This window comes from Cryptotermes secundus, unplaced genomic scaffold (assembly GCF_002891405.2).
Source record: "Cryptotermes secundus unplaced genomic scaffold, Csec_1.0 scaffold294, whole genome shotgun sequence".
Taxonomy (NCBI): Eukaryota; Metazoa; Arthropoda; class Insecta; order Blattodea; family Kalotermitidae; genus Cryptotermes; species Cryptotermes secundus.
Window position 1 is genome coordinate 36,030 of NW_019741975.1, and position 16,315 is coordinate 52,344.

A 16,315-nucleotide genomic window follows, 5' to 3' on the forward strand; every position below is an offset into this window, starting at 1 on the left:
TATGCACTGCAAGACGGTTTAAATAAATCATGGACTAAAATCCTTTCCATTCATTCAGTTGCTTTACCTTTGGAATGATGAGGTAGTAGCTGTATTAACAGCATAAATACAAATGCCTAAGCGTTTTTTTACAGGTTATAAACTTTATACCAACCTCTAACAACAGTTAATAATTATTAAGATCCGAAAGTATAAAGTCATGCTACGTCCAAGATAAGAAAGTCAGTATAATAATTACGGTTTTAAATGACAATTACCATTTTGGACGTTTAATCGATGGTATTTTGCCGACTGCTACGTCCCCAACCCTACAACAGTGTACACCAAATTTCCAAGATTACGATATCCTTATCGACTTTATTGCAGTCGACTATCGAACGAAAATATCAACCATATCAGACACGTAGGAATATTAGGTCTTGGTTGTTGGTTTTCATGAAACTGGTTGAACGAAGTATCAATATCATTGATTAAAATAATTTCACTGAGGCCTTATGAAGTATTAATTGTACTGTTAAAACTATAATTTATATTTCACATTTAGGACAGCCTTACAATACGAGAATATATTTCTTTAACTCATTACTACTTTATCTTGACTTCCGCCGTACAACTCGGCACGGGGAAAAAATATGGCTAGTGGTTGAGTGCTCCACGTGGGATAGTGTATTTTGTACTTATTTACTTGTGAAATGCAATTTATAGGGTTTTTATGATCAATCAGAACGATGGTTCAGGTATGTAACTTGAATATTAACATATAATATTTGTAGTATACATAGTCGTATGCTATAATAAATGGTTTTTAATTTGCTCGATTTTTCGTGGTTTCTTTCCCAACATTTTGTTTGTGGTTTGGAAAATGGCAGCACTTTCTACCTTTGAAAATAAGCTACAAACTAAAAGATTGTAATTGATATCTAAGAATAGCGGTCCGTATTGAACGGAGGGGTAAGTAATTAAGTTTATGTGTATTGATGTTTATGTCTAATTGTGCATGTATTATTTGTAGGCATTAGATGAAATAATATCCAGAGATTTGCCTCAGGCATTTCAGCTTTTACGAGAAATGAATGAGAGTGTTCAGCAAGTTACACAGTTAGTTGACAACATGCTGGCGCGGGTGAAAAGAGGAGAAGTTTCAACAGATAAAGTGAGCCTGAATATTCAGTATTACGGAAGTACATAATAATTTACGAGGAATACATTTTGTGTTCTCAGTGTATATTACTGCTTTTTGTAATATTTTGCCTTCATTTATACTGCAGGGTTTGAGTTTTTTAGAAATGAAGTATCACATGCTTCTGAGCTATCTCATCAACCTGACATATGTTGTCCTGCGTAAATGTTCTGGTAAAATGATTGAGGGAGATCCTGCTATAGGTATGTTATTAGCTTCACTGTTGATTTATGTGTAACATTTTCATGTGCAACTCCCATTGTGTAGTTTTCAGAACATTTGTACGTACATCTTAAGATTTGACTGTTTCTCTTATAGTTCATATAGTTCATATTTTCATGTAAAGGTTTTTAATAGTTTGCCTGATTTTTTAATTGAGTTCGTACATAATAAAAAACAGTTTATTGGGAAACTAAAGGATGTATTGCTTTAAACCCTTCTTATACTGTTGAGGAATTATTGCTTTTCTGTCAAGACCTACAGCTAAGGAAAAGGGGTGTCTGACAGTGCACACTTCACTAAACGCTATGTCCTTGGATGTGCTTATATATGCTTGCTGCAATTTCTATTGCCTTTTAACTGTTGTATGTGTTTTTGACAAGTATGGATTATATATGCTAGTGATTTTATTTGTGAATGTGTCCAATGTTTTGTTTGCTTGTGCCGGTGGCACATTTATGAAAATTTTAAAGAAACGCAAATATATATGTATGTATGTATGTTATATTGAATTTTTAAGTTGTGATTGTGTTAACATTTTTGCATAGTTAGAATATTTCATAACTGTTAGGCCAGTGACCATTCTAGCTCTTGTCATTAATATTGATAGTTATTTTTTATGATTTTTTTGCGGGCTGTTGTGAATGTGTAAAAACCTTTGAATTCCATTAAAATATAGGGAATTTCATGAGCAGCTAAGTGACTGCTATTCTGTTAGGGAGGAGTCTACCCCAGGTAGTCTCATTAACATGCAGCTATTTCAAGCAGCTGATTTTTGTGTACATCGTGGTGAAAATATTGGTTTGTTGGTGGCCTCAGGTAGTAATTTGAGGTATGCAAATTATTTAGAAGTCCTGATGTTAGTTTACTTTGCATACAGTGAAATGTCGATGTGTAGGAAAAAGTGTGGAAACAGTCTCAGGATAGCAGTGTCCAGTAGAGTAGGAATGGTTTAATCTTCAATCTGTTATATTGTGATATGTCCAGATCACCTTGTTGAAATACGTACAGTACTGGAGAAAATGCGCCCTATTGATCATAAATTGAAGCATCAAATTGACAAATTGGTGAAGACTGCAGCTACAGGCTCTACTGGAGGATCTGACCCAACTCACTTCCGTGCACACCCAGAAAACATGGTTAGTAAAGCGGAAGAATCAGAGGAAAGTGAATCAGAAGGTGAAGATGATAAATCAGATGATAAACAAGGCAAGGTGAAGAAGGGAGTGTATGTTCCACCTAAATTGGCTGCTGTTCACTATGGTAAGTAAATTTTATACATTTTTGTGATACTCTGAATATTAAATGGTGCTTTATCTGGCCTCTTGTAGCTCTCAGAACTCACTTTAGCTGTAGCATGTCTTGATAACACATTCATGCCTAGACATACATAGCTTGCGCAATTCCTGTTAGCCCATTCAGTAAGTACAACTATAGAATGTATATTGTCAGTTCTAAAAATGTATTTAGTGTCCGTCAGAACATTTAGTGATTCAGATAGTTTTTAAAGGAATGTACTAAAATTTCAAACATCAGTAAATTAATTAAGAAATTTACAAAATCTTTAATATATCATCCACAAATGCAAATTTAAAATCTACAGAAGGAATGCATAAAATCCATATAAATAAAAACGTTAATGTTGGTTTGTTACCCCTCGAAGATCTCTGAAAGTTCTTCACCGATTGCTTCAAAATTTTGACACAACGTTGCATTCGAATGCGCACGTTTTTATAGACCTATTATATACATGTCACACCTGTGACAGGTAAAAACATGTGTCTTTTGAAAAACATTACAACATCCGTTGTAACCTGTTTGGAATTCAGAAGAGTCGCTTCTATGGAAACGCAAGAACAGACCATTGCATAGGAAGTAACAATAGTGATACTGTTTTCCCAACAGTGAGCCGTTGTGTCATGTAGCCGTACCACTGACACCATCAGCTTTGTTTGTAATCAATATTTCTTTTTATGGTAATTAAGCATAGGATGTAGTAAGGAACATTCAAGGGTGACTTAGCCCAATTCATGGTTTCAAGAATAGGGCCTGCTTCACTGCTACAAAGACCAGGCAGGAAGCACCCCGTAGAGTTTTCTTGGAAATTCAGTTCGAAAGTTGACCGGCGGGATCCTTTGGTAAAGTTACGCTTGACAGGTTTTGAACCCCGTAAGTCAAAAGTGGGATGGCCAGCAACCCACGCTACTGGTATAATTTTTCAAGCAGCTGTCAAAAACGATGTTAGGACTTTAAGGTCCAAAGTCCCAAATTAAAGCTAGGTGATTGGAGCAGTGAGAATTATGGTTAACTCCCCAAATTCGAATTGTTCCAATCAGCCGAAATTAGGGTAGTGACTTGGAGGCGGAGCTGAAGCTGTGAAGATTTCTTGCTTCAAAGCAGAGTCAGTCTGCTAAAGCAGTCTCTGAACAACTCTCCAAGTGTACAGCCAAAACATTAGTGTCACTGGCAGTTTGGTTTAAAAAGTCGAAGTGAAAACAGAATTATGTTAAGTGTGTTACGGGAACAATCCCTGATAACTCTGCAAAATTTAATGTGAATCTTACTTTGTCTTAAAGTTTAAGCAAAAGTGTTACTCCCATGTGTTGTGCTAAAAGAAGCTGTCGCTAAATAACTAGCCAGGGATCCGGTCACTGACGTTTGAGTGATTTCAAGGTGTTTTAAGGGATTAAGGACAAGTGCTGTTACATGTATATCAAGATCTGCTCATTAAACAGTGTGCGGTAGTGCCTAGCTATAAACATTCTTATCTTTCCCGCTGACGCAAGGCCCGTATGCACCCTGAGACAGAATATCATCACTCTAGTACGAATGCAGTACCCATCACCTGCAGTTTCTGGTTCATCCCCCCTTTCTCCTGAAATGTAAGCCTACACAGTAAGCTTACTGGCGCCCAGCATTCACTTAACCCATATTCCACAAACAATTATCCACAACAACAACAAAAAGGGAAGCAGAACTGGATAAGAAGGACGCAGCAGCAGCAGCCTGCAAACTCGGAGTACCAACAGGTGAGAGGGAATGGCTAGAGGAGCAGCTGCAACCAGCAACCAATGAGCCAAAAGGACGGTAAGAGAAGGAAGGTGGCACCAACGTGGAGTAGGACGGTTATAGTCGAGAACATCGTATCTCCACGGTTACGACGAATACACGGAGTGTTCCCACAGAGACAACGCAGTAACAATGGGTCGTTGCATAGGAAATGCAGAATGAACAAAGCACCGTTTCCACGGTTATAACAAAGGCTCATTTGCATAGCAGCGGCCGAGGGTATAAAAGGGGTGTTCAATTCATTCGCCCAGTTAGTCTGGAATAACCACCGAAGAAGTGAGTCTGTAGCCCCAACCGTTGGCCGTTGCGTAGGTATCTCAGTATCAACGGGCAGCGTTTCCCCAGTGATAGACAACAGAAGGCTCATTGTATAGCAACCGCCGAGGTATAAATAGCTGACACAACGTTGCATTCGAATACGCTACCGCCGAATATAAACAGCGTGCAGGAAGCCGCCGTCAGAGACAGTCGAGATCCAGCCACGACAAAATAGGCAGCAAAGCACTGGGCCAGGAGCTAAGCGAAAAAAGAATTAGTTCTGATACTGCAAGTGGCAATTCATGGAAAGTGTATAAGTGTAAAAGCAAAGACCAATAAATACTTGCGTGATGTGCCCAAACACGTTACATCTATATAAATATAAATTGGATTTTCATAGATTTCGATTTATTTTCATCTTGATTATGTTATTTCGTGTGACGTTGCGTTGGAATTGGGCTGTGTCGTTTACCATAGCGTTCATTTCATGAGTATAGTTTATTTTTCATTGTTTTTCATTTCGTTTTCTTAGGTGTTCTCCTTATTTTTCATTGCAATTGGCGGTGGGATTGAGCTGTGTCGATTGATCTGCGTTTGAATTTAAATATTTCGTTAGACTGAGCCACAGCAACGCGTGGCTGGGTACAGCTAGTATGTAATAAAAACTTGATGAGTGAAAAGATTGACTGTACTGAGGCCATGGAAAGAAATTTCTTGGGTCAGTTCTCACCACCTCACTCTCAGGCTGTTAAGCTTCCTGCTCCAACCTAATTGTCTACATGCCCCTTCAGTTGCCTAGCTGTTCCACTCACAGGAATGTTTGTATTGATAACCTCTTACGGAGAGGGCTGGAACAGAATAAAACATTAAGCAGAAAGAAGGAAGTCTCGAACTGTGTCATCCCCAACACCCGTGCAACTTATTTCCGTGACTTCATTATAAGGATTGATTCTCTTTTCTCCCAAATCGGATTGTCTCCAGCGGCTTATTGCGGTATGATGACATCTAATCCGATATTGAGATTGGAGATTTAGCTTCATGACTTCTGTGTGATGATTTGATTGAGTGCTGTTGATTGGTTGGCAGCTAATGCTTAAACTCTTACATGGTGTATATTCACTTTCTTGCATCCAACAAGTACTTTAAAATAGTTATTTGAGTGCATTTTGAGCTTATTCTCTGATTGTCTGGTCTGTCCAAGAGGCAGATTCTCTCCTGAGTTAGGACCATAGACATTTCCGACATTTGCCTGTGTGACATATACAGATGGTGACGAGAGCTGGGCAGAGAAACAGCAACGCATGCTGGAACGTGCCAGGAAACGAGCCTTAGGGAGCTCAGTGATGCAGGAGCTTCAAGAAGAATACTTTGATCGTCCATTGGAAGTGTCACATTGTGATGTAGCCAAGGCCACACTAGTACAGCAACTTCGGCACAAAGAGGAGTAAGTGACAGCATTTTGAAAATCTGTACTCTTGAGTGCGACCAGGTGTAGAAAGTAAACTTAGAAAAAAAAAAAGGCTCTGATTCACTAATTCTGTATAGATGTAACAGCAAGAAGAAGGACATACATATACATACCTCGCTGGCCCACTCATAACATTTATGATATGAAAAGTTCTAGTATGCTCTCAGCTTGGCATTCAAAACTTCGTAACATGTTTGAAGCATTTTATTTCCAGTTTTGCATTTATTGTATATGGCCTAATAGTATAAAGGTAAAAATTCCCCTCATTTTAGTATGCTTTACTAATGAACAGTATTTTATTGCATAAAATTATGTTATTGACATTCAACTTTTTCCTTTTGCATATCTCATGCAGAGAAAGAAGTAGATTAAAAAGAAGTTGTGTTATGAGGCCATTTCACAATTATCCCTTGCAGTTTAAAATAAGAACTTGGAGAGTGGTATATCATAATCCATTCTCCTGTTTCCATTCTTGGTCTTGACTAAAGTTCACTGCAGCGCACTACAGATAACATGCTCTATGTTATTTTACAGGTACGAGGAGAGCTACTTTACGAGACTCCCAACAACAAAACAAGAGCGTCACAAGGCTCGCAAAATGACCACTCTTGGTACCTTAGGTGATGAACTCACCCGATTTGGAGATCTTCGTGGTCTAGAAGGAGGTGCATGTGCATCTGGACCTTCAGGCACTTCTAAGAAAAGAAAGCATTTCAAAGGGAAGAAGAGTAAGTACCTGCTATCATTAACCCCTCAGCATGAGGCTGCACCATAGCTCAAGCGGTTAGTCGCTGGCTTCCCAGTGTGGTGGCCTGGGTTCGATCCCAGGTCTGGTTAAGTGGGATTTGTGGTAAACAAAGTGGTGCTGGGGCAAGTTTTCTCCAAGTACTTCGGTTTCCCCTGCCAGTCTTCATTCCACCAATTGCTCCACAATCATCCTCACCTATCATCTGGGGCTGAATAGGCCAGAAGTGGCCGCAGTACAAGGGACTTAGTCCCACCCCACTAGCAATAAAAAACCCTCAGCATGGAGTGCAGAGCTCTGGTCCCATACTGTGCTGTCTGACTTCTTATTTTGTCTATTGAATACATGTGAGGTTATTACGTTTTACCCTCGGCAGCCTCATAGATAAGCTACAAGCGTTAATGTAATATATATTATCAACCCGTTAGATTGAGTTTTACTGTTGTTTTCTCCATGTAAATAGGTAATTTATTGATCTTTGCTGCGTGCATACTCTTGTGGGAACTGCCCACATTCAAGCAAGTGTGACATCGCAAGCTTCATTGCTTAACAACGACGAGTAAACAGCGGGTGCTAGGCAAAGCCCACAACAATACGGACAGTGACTGGTTTTGTATATGTCAGACTCTAGGTTACATAGGAAGATACAGTTACAGTTCTAGACTACAGAGCGCTCAACTCCCGAACCATCCCTGACTGCTACCCTGTCCGCCATATCCACAACTACTCCCACCGCTTTTCGGTTGTTCGTCTTCTCCAAGATCGACCTGGTGAGAGCCTACAATCAAATCCCTGTCCACCCTGAAGACATACAGAAGACGGCCATCTCCACTCCATTCAGCCTATTCGAGTTCCCCTTCATGTCCTTTGGCCTGCGCAATGCCGCACAGACCTTTCAACGCTTCATGGACGACATTCTACGGGGACTCGACGTCTGTTTCGCTTACCTGGATGATATCCTCATCTTCTCCCGGTCTCTAGAGGAACACGAGCAACACCTACGAGCACTCTTCGACTGACTGCAGAAGTATGGGATCCTCATCAAGTGCGTCTTCCGAGTACCTGAGATCACCTTCCTCAGGTATAAGGTGTCTGCCGAAGGCTCCCAACCGCTGGAAGAACGAGTGACTCACCTCCAGGAATGTCAACCTCCCAAAACCGCCAGTCAGCTCTGCCATTTCCTGGGCATGCTGAACTACTAGAGACGATTTCTGCCCCACGTGGCAGCACACCAGGCACCACTGCACGACGTCCTCTCCGGACCCAATGTCAAGGGCTCCCACCCCATCACTTGGACACCAGAGCTCCACAGTGCCTTCGAAGAGCGCAAGGCGAGTTTGTCAGGTGCCACACTACTGGCTCACCCCAATCCATCCGCACCATTTGCACTCGTCACAGATGCTTCCATGTCCGCCATGGGTTCCGTGCTAAAGCAACGCGTCAAGAACGCCTGGCAGCCCCTGGCATTCTTCTCAAGGAAACTCAACTCGGCCCAGCAAAAATACAGTGCATATGACCGCGAGCTGCTGGCCATCTATGAGGCCGTAAAGCACTTTTGCCACAGGCTGGAAGTGCACCACATCAGCATCTTCACAGACCACAAACCTATCACCTACGCTTTCCGGCAGAAAAGGGACAGATGCTCACCAAGGCAATTTAACCACCTGGATTTCATAGCACAATTCACGACCGACGTCCGACACATCTCGGGACAGGACAACGTTGTTGCCGACGTGCTCTCCCTCGTCGAGTCCGTCACTGCGCCACCATCCTACAACGCATTGGCCGCATCGCAGGACGATGAGCTCCAATCACTTCGGCAGTCAAACACCGCTTTGTGGCTCGAGAAGCTACCAATCCCCGATACCTCAGCCGGGAAACCTCGGCCGTACATCCCAGCTCCTCTACAGCTTGAAGTGTTCCAGTCCGTTCATGATCTATCGCACCCAGGGACCAAAGCAATGGCAAAACTGGTCACATAGCGTTTCGTGTGGTCAGGCGTGCAGAAGAATTGCCGCACCTGGGCACGTGCTTGTCAATCCTGCCAGTGCTCCAAAGTCTCCCGTCACACAGTGACTCCATTGGGTGACTTTACACCGCAGGCAGCTAGATTTTTTCACGTCCACATAAACCTTGTTGGACCCCTTCCGACGTTAGGAGGCTACACATACTCCCTCACTGCAGTTGACCGTTTCACCCGTTGGCGAGAAGCCATCCCCATTCCGAACATCACAGCCGACATAATGGCATGAGCCCTACTGACTGGCTGGATATCTCGCTTCGGTTGCCCACAGACCATCACCACCGACCAGGGACGTCAGTTTGAATCTCAACTCTTCCACTCCCTGGCCAAGCTCTGTGGCATTCAACTCACGTGAACAACTGCTCACCACCCAGCGGCTAACGGACTCGTGGAACGTTTCCACCGAACACTAAAGGCAGCTATCATGTGCCACGCAGACCAACACTGGACAGAAGCCCTACCCCTGGTTCTCCTTGGAATCCACACAGCATTCAAAGAGGACCTGCAGGCATCAGTAGCTGAGCTAGTGTATGGTGAGCCACTAAGAATACCAGGAGAGTTGCTAACTCCAACTGCCGAGCCAGTGGATCCAGCGCACCTCATCACCCAACTTCGCCAATATATGGCCTGCCTCAGACCAATTCCAGCAACACGCCATGCCTTCCCAACTGTATTCGTGCACAGTGACCTCAAGAAGTGCACGCACGTCTTCCTCCGGCAGGACATGACTCGCAGAGCATTGGAGCCCCCCTACAGCGGCCCCTACCAGGTCCTATCACGGAAGGAGAACACAATGCAAATCCTCATGCGCGGCAGGCTCGTCACCGTGTTAACCGATAGGGTCAAACCTGCCTACATGTTAAATGAGACAGGCCATGGGACCACCACCACAACCCTGCAGCCGATGAAACCCCAACCATGGTTCCGCATGCTGTACCACCACAGCCTGTAAAACGAACTACACACTCCAGACGTCATGTACATTTTCCTGATTGCTTCAACAGCTGAGCAACCATCTCTGCGGGGGTGTGATGTGGGAACTCCCCACATTCAAGCAAGTGTGACAACGCAAGCTTGTGACTGGTTTTGTGTATGTTGGACTCTAGGTTACATAGGAAGATACAGTTACAGGAGGCGGGGTCGAATATCTCCACCGTGACCCTGCGAGTCGTAAGAGGCGACGAAAAGGGAAGTCTCAAATCTGAGAAAGTAAAATATTGTGACATGTTGACCCCTACCTCCCCAGCTGCACGTAACGGTAATATAGCGCTCGCGTAATAGGCGAGTAATCACCCCGCATCCTGGTAGCTATGCAACGTGCGGTGATGTCACGAGCGGAGCCGACGTTAGCCGAGTCCCCGCGACCTTGTAGCTATGCAAAGCGAATCAACAGCGGTGACGTCACCGAGGGATATCGCGGTTGCTAGGCAGCAGTCAACAACTCCGGACAGCGTGGCTAGCAACATGGCACCAGACGACAGTGGTCCGGACCGAGGCTACATAAGGAGCAGCGAAGGCTATTCACAGTTAGTCCTGGAGCTACCTCCGAGCTAGTTCCGAGTTAGCCAGCAACCAGTTAGTTGTATTTTGGCCTTTGGAGTCTACTATTTGTGATACTGCAGATAGCAATAATCGTACATCTGTAATTTGGGTGATTGTAAGAGCGAATGTGAAATAAAATTTGCTATATAAAATATGGCGTGAAGTTATTTGTCGCGTTATATACCCCAATACGCGACAACTGGTGTCAGAAGTGGGATTTGAACTTACACACGTGACCGGCGAGATTCGATCTCAAGACACGTGACAATTTGGTGTCAGAATTTTTACGAACTTAAACACGCCTGACAAATAATTGGATTATTGTGCATCGAGTATTTGACTGCTACAAAATGGAGAAGCAAGGTCTTCAACTAATAATGGAAATATTGGTGAAGGCAGATGCCAATAGAAAATGCGACATGGAAAAAATGGACGCCAGCATGAAATCCTACCAAGAAGAGATGAGGGTAAACCAAGCAAAAGCAGATGCTGACCGAGTGCGGTTGGAAGACAGAATGGACGCCAACATGAGATCCTACCAAGAAATGGAGGCCAATAGAAAAAAAGACAGAGAAGATTTCCTGGAGAGATTAGAATTCACTCAAGAAAAGGCAGATAGCATGCTGACGAAATTAGACGCCGACTTCAATGCCTGGCAGGAAAAGACGTTGGCCTGCCCCGTGGACACGAAACCTGCGACGGCACAACAAGAAGAGGTCCCCATTGCAATACCGGTCGGAGAGACCATGGCCTGCCCAGAGATTGAGGCACGTCTAGAAGAAGAAAAGCCGGCCTCAGTGCACAGGAAACCTGAGGCGGCAGAACTACTAGAGGTACCCATACAAGACGCCGAAGTAATGCCGGTCAGAGAACCGAAGAAGAAAAGGCGCAGGGGCCGCATTCGATGAAATAAGAAGAATCCGACACGGGAAAATTGCGGACCCCAGAATAAATTGGCCATCGTCAGCAGGAAGGTGTCCCGCCGTGCAAGAGTGTCATGGCGCCGGAGAAACATCTTCAGGAAATCTTGGATCCGAGGAGATCATCGTCCCGGATAAAGTTGGCTGCCATCTGCAGGAAGATATCCCATCGCGCGACAGTGGCACAACGTTGGAGAAATGACTTCAAGAAGGAAACTCCCCAGGGAACCTTCGGATACTGGAGAAAGGACTTGGCACCAAGGTCTCGTACCAGCCAGCGGCTGGAAGTCCAAAAGAAACAACGACGTCAGCGAGTGCAAACAATGCATCAAGAGCTGTTATGTCGATGTAAGAAATTTCCGACGAAAGACCTGATGAAGGATTGGACCTCGTGGAGGGGACGACCCCCTCCAAAACGGAAAAAGAGACTTCAAGCAGAGGAGGAACCGATAGTGTAGAAGTACCGGTCTCCTGAGGAAGAATGAAAGTGATGGATGAATGGGACACAACTGGATCTTCTGGCGAGCTGAAAGGAAACTGCTCCAGACGAGCTTTGTCTTAAGAGGGGAGCGGATGTAACAGACGAAGAATAGTCGCTGCAAGAAGAGTAGCCGAAACAACAGGAGACACTGCAAGAACAGCCACTGAGGAAAATGAACGGGGATGCACCGTTAGGCTATTCGGGACGAACAGCCTTAAGGAGGGAGCAGTGTGACATGTTGACGCCTACCTCCCCAGCTGCACGTAGCGGTAACGTAGCGCTCGCGTAATAGGCGAGTAATCACCCCGCATCCCGGTAGCTATGCAACGCGCGGTGACATCACGAGCGGAGCCGATGTTAGCCTAGTCCCCGCGACCTTGAAGCTATGCAAAGCGAATCAACCGGTGACGTCACCGAGGGATATCTTGGTTGCTAGGCAGCAGTCAACAACTCCGGACAGCGTGGCTAGCAACACGGCACCAGACGACAATGGTCCGGACCGAGGCTACATAAGGAGCAGCGAAGGCTATTCACAGTTAGTCCTGGAGCTACCTCTGAGCTAGTTCCGAGTTAGCCAGCAACCAGTTAGTTGTATTCTGGCATTTGGAGACTACTATTTGTGATACTGCAGATAGCAGTAATCGTAAATCTGTAATTTGGGTGATTGTAAGAGCGAATGTGAAATAAAATTCACTATATAAAATACGGCATGAAGTTATTTGTCGCGATATATGCCCAATACGCGACAATATGGTCTTGAGTCCCAAGGGACTCAGACCCTAGAAGACTGCACTGGCAAGGGTCAGCAGCATATACAAAAGACAGACCCATCCTCTCGTCAGAGGGCGCCCCACAGAAACAAGACCGTAAATGCCAAACACTAATAAATATCTGGTCAGGGGCTCGACACCAAGACTTAGTGACTGGCAGACCGTCAGTCGTAATGTGACTTGGTCTTACAGTTCTAGATTCTGCAGTTCTACAATTCTGGTTCAGTGTGTTCATTATTGTTATTATTATTCTTCAATTCTTCAAATGCAAGTTCGTCTGTGTATACGGTGCAACTGTAATAAATATTATAGGACCGTTCAACTAGTGGTTGTCTCTTCATATGACATCCCACACTCTTCTTTAACCTTTAAGAGTCGAGCGACTCCATATGGCGTCATGAAAATAAAGTCAAGGGGACGAATGACGCCATATGTCGTCGCGCAGTCCACGTGTGTGGCCGGCTTTTTAAAATCTAATTTTAAGTTATAAATTCTTTTTCTACTTTCATGATTTTAGGTCACCAGCTTTATAAGTTGTCTCTGTTCCCACCTGTGTCGTCTAACGGAATGTTCGCTTCGTGTGGAAATCTTGGAAACATCCGGAAATCCAGAGTCCGACGTCGCACTTCACGCACTTTGTCTGGACGGTTCTTCGTTTCCCACGCGAAAAGCACACACGACACCTCAATTGCGAAGTAGAGGAAGTCGGCCAGTGATGTGGCTTGGCCTCCTATAATCGGCATATCTCCGATAAAACGGCAGGGGTTCGACCCCTGGGCCGTTGATGGCGAGATGGACCCCTTCCAGCATGTTCCTCACAAGAGTGAGACAAAATTCTCTGTGTGACAACAGGATGTAACTGTTCAGATCCAGGAGATGGAAACATAGTTTATTTGTCCATTTCCAGGTTTGATGACAGATGTTATAACTGTTTACCACAGTTTGTCCACAGCTCCACCTGAATAATTATTCACACTTCTCTTGCCATGCTGGTGTGGTGGTCCCCAGGTTGCCGACCAAGACGATGGTTCTTCGTCGAAATCAACCGCCAGTGATGTGGTTTGGCCTCCTCTAATCGAGATATCTCCAATGAAACGGCAGGGGTTCGACCCCTGGTCCGTTGAGGGCGAAGTGGACCCCTTCCAGCATGTTCCGCACAAGAGTGAGACGAAATTCTCTGTGTGACAACAGGATGTAACTGTTCAGATCCAGGAGATGGAAACATAGTTTATTTGTCCATTTCCAGGTTCGACGACAGATGCTATAACTGTTTGCCACAGTTTGCCCACGGCTAAACCTGAATAATTATTCACACTCCTCTTGCCATGCTGGTGTGGTGGTCCCCAGGTTTCCAACCAAGATGATGGTTCTTCGTCGAAATCAATTTCTATTCACTTTCCTCAACGCCACTCTCAGAACTGTCGGTACAACAATCTGATTCGGAGTCGTTTATGAGTTGACATATGTCAGCGTCTTCCAAACGAGACAGTGCAGTGGTTGGTTCACGCTTTTGACACTGCTTGGCTGTGCTAACCATGAAAGTACTTATAATCTACTTCCAGCAGAGTGAGGACAGAGAGATTGTTGTGTTGCGACAAGCGATAATAAACAATCGGTGTTCTTGTATACGAATACTCACCCCACATCTCTGCATACCAAAAGAACTACGTGTATAATCTTTCGATACATGCAAGACTAAACATGGCGACATAAACCATCCGCTGTGTTGCAACATTTACATACACCATTCTTACTTCCAAGAATTCTGAATTCATGTAGAGAGACGACAAATTTGGGAATTTTTTACTTGGAATCAGCCTAAAAATTTTTACACATTTTATAAGGTCTGTAAATTACAATATCTGATTCTATATTCTTTCTAGAAAAAAAAAACAGCGTTTATTTGGTTCGTTTATCATAAAAATTGTAGAAATCACAGCAATTTTAGGAAATGATTACAGTTTTTATTGCTTTAAAATTGCGGGTATTTAAATCAAATCCGTCCCGCTGCCATTACCGGAATTTAAAGGGCCGTCACTTAAAGGTTAATGGTTCTATCTGTCAGATATGCCTGAAGCAGTACAATTTTGACTTCAGTAGTTGCAGGCTTTCAAATGTTAAATATGATCGACCTGCTTGATCAGTTTTTAGTATTGTTTTACGAGGTGGCCTATCAATCTTGGGAGCATGTGCACAGTCTGATATGTAGCTCCCTCTATCGAATATGCACAAAGTATTGTCACGTTTTGGGTGTATAGCGCGACAAATAACTTCACACTATATTGACTATAGCGAATTTTATTTCACATTCGCTCTTACAATCACACAATTTACAATCTGACAATTACTGCCATTGGCAGTAAAACAAATACTCCGACGACAGATAGACAGCTATTGCCTGGTTAACTGAATCCCTGCTGGCTAATTCGTAACTCTCGTAAACTTGAGAACTCAGTTCGGCAGCTGATACACTTCAACTCGTTCACTGCTGACTGGAGAACTGTCTTCGGCCGCTGATACCCTTCAACTCTCCTGTAGGCTGCTGTCCCCTTATATAGTCTCAGTCTTTGCCTGTTACGTAATTGGTACCACTGTTGCCTCACGCCGTGTTACATCACCGGCGTTGCGTGCCTCATCACAGTAGGAAGCGGTGCCACATAGCCTGGCGGGGGGCTATGTCACCGTGGTCAGAGCTGCCATGTCACGGCTGGGGGAGGGAGGGGTTGTTTTCCATTGCGCAACATGTCACAGTATTATAGTTTTGACTTCAGAAGTTCTGTAGAGGACAGTGCAGCCTTTCAAATGATGTATGATGTAACAGGATGGATGGATGCTTTCATTGTTTCCCCTGCTTAAGAGGCTCACACACATATGAGCCCGGCTCAGCAAGCTTGACTTGGGAGGTGGGCTCGGATTAATTTCACCATAAACCGTGAGCTGACTCCCAACTTTGTGACCCACACATGGACAAGTTTGGATCATTGGAACCTGAGCCAAATCAGACTCATGAGCCAGACTCATTAGTGTATGGGTCCATTTAGAGAGTAGCAGATTTATATTATGCAACAGTCTGCTTCAGCCATAACAAGTAGTGTGTGAAGAATGCCGTCTTGTGGGATGTGGTACCATGTAGATCCTGTGTGAACCAACATTTCAGAGGAACATATCGCCTCCATCTTCAGGGTATAAAAATCCGCGAGCAAGGAACCCAGCTTAAGCAGGTGGCTGTAGTAAAACAGTAGCTGTTGTGTTGCCTCTTGTGGAACCATTGCTTAGCAAAGGGCACACATTGTGGATGGACAACTTCTCAAGTGCACGAGCACAGGCTATACAACTAAAGATTTTTAAAACTGATTGTGATGGTACTCTGCCTCTGGACAGGAAAAGACATTATATATGGACAAATACCGTCTTAAGTGCAACAATTTTATTGTAGTTTTTACTTCTTTTTCCTCCTCCACACTACATGTTTCGGCCCTAAATGGCCATCATCAGGTGTGTATCACTCACGTAACTGTTACACTGCTTGTTAAAAATGTAAAAATCCCAGTCTTTCTAATTGTATAAAATCTTTGTTAATCTACACGCGTCGATTTGATTTTTAAATTAGCACTTTTTAAACCTTAATTCAAGTTAAAAT

At 43.9% G+C, this 16,315-nt stretch overlaps 2 protein-coding genes across 2 annotated transcripts in view; one reads left to right on the top strand and one right to left on the bottom strand.

Moving 5' to 3' along the window:
* Window positions 1-350, bottom strand: part of LOC111872847 (transmembrane 9 superfamily member 4) — a 10,724-nt gene extending 10,374 nt beyond the window's left edge. Inside the window, exon 1 of the mRNA XM_023867050.2 lies at window positions 258-350. Within this exon, the coding sequence (XP_023722818.1) occupies window positions 258-260 (3 nt within the window). The 5' untranslated portion in view covers window positions 261-350. The remainder of the gene's footprint in view (window positions 1-257) is intronic.
* Window positions 351-522: 172 nt separating this feature from the next.
* LOC111872848 (neuroguidin) overlaps window positions 523-16,315 on the top strand; it is a 20,583-nt gene continuing 4,790 nt past the window's right edge. Inside the window, exons 1-6 of the mRNA XM_023867051.2 lie at window positions 523-737; window positions 1,013-1,153; window positions 1,269-1,383; window positions 2,387-2,662; window positions 5,993-6,170; window positions 6,729-6,922. Of these exons, the coding sequence (XP_023722819.1) occupies window positions 729-737; window positions 1,013-1,153; window positions 1,269-1,383; window positions 2,387-2,662; window positions 5,993-6,170; window positions 6,729-6,922 (913 nt within the window). The 5' untranslated portion in view covers window positions 523-728. The remainder of the gene's footprint in view (window positions 738-1,012; window positions 1,154-1,268; window positions 1,384-2,386; window positions 2,663-5,992; window positions 6,171-6,728; window positions 6,923-16,315) is intronic.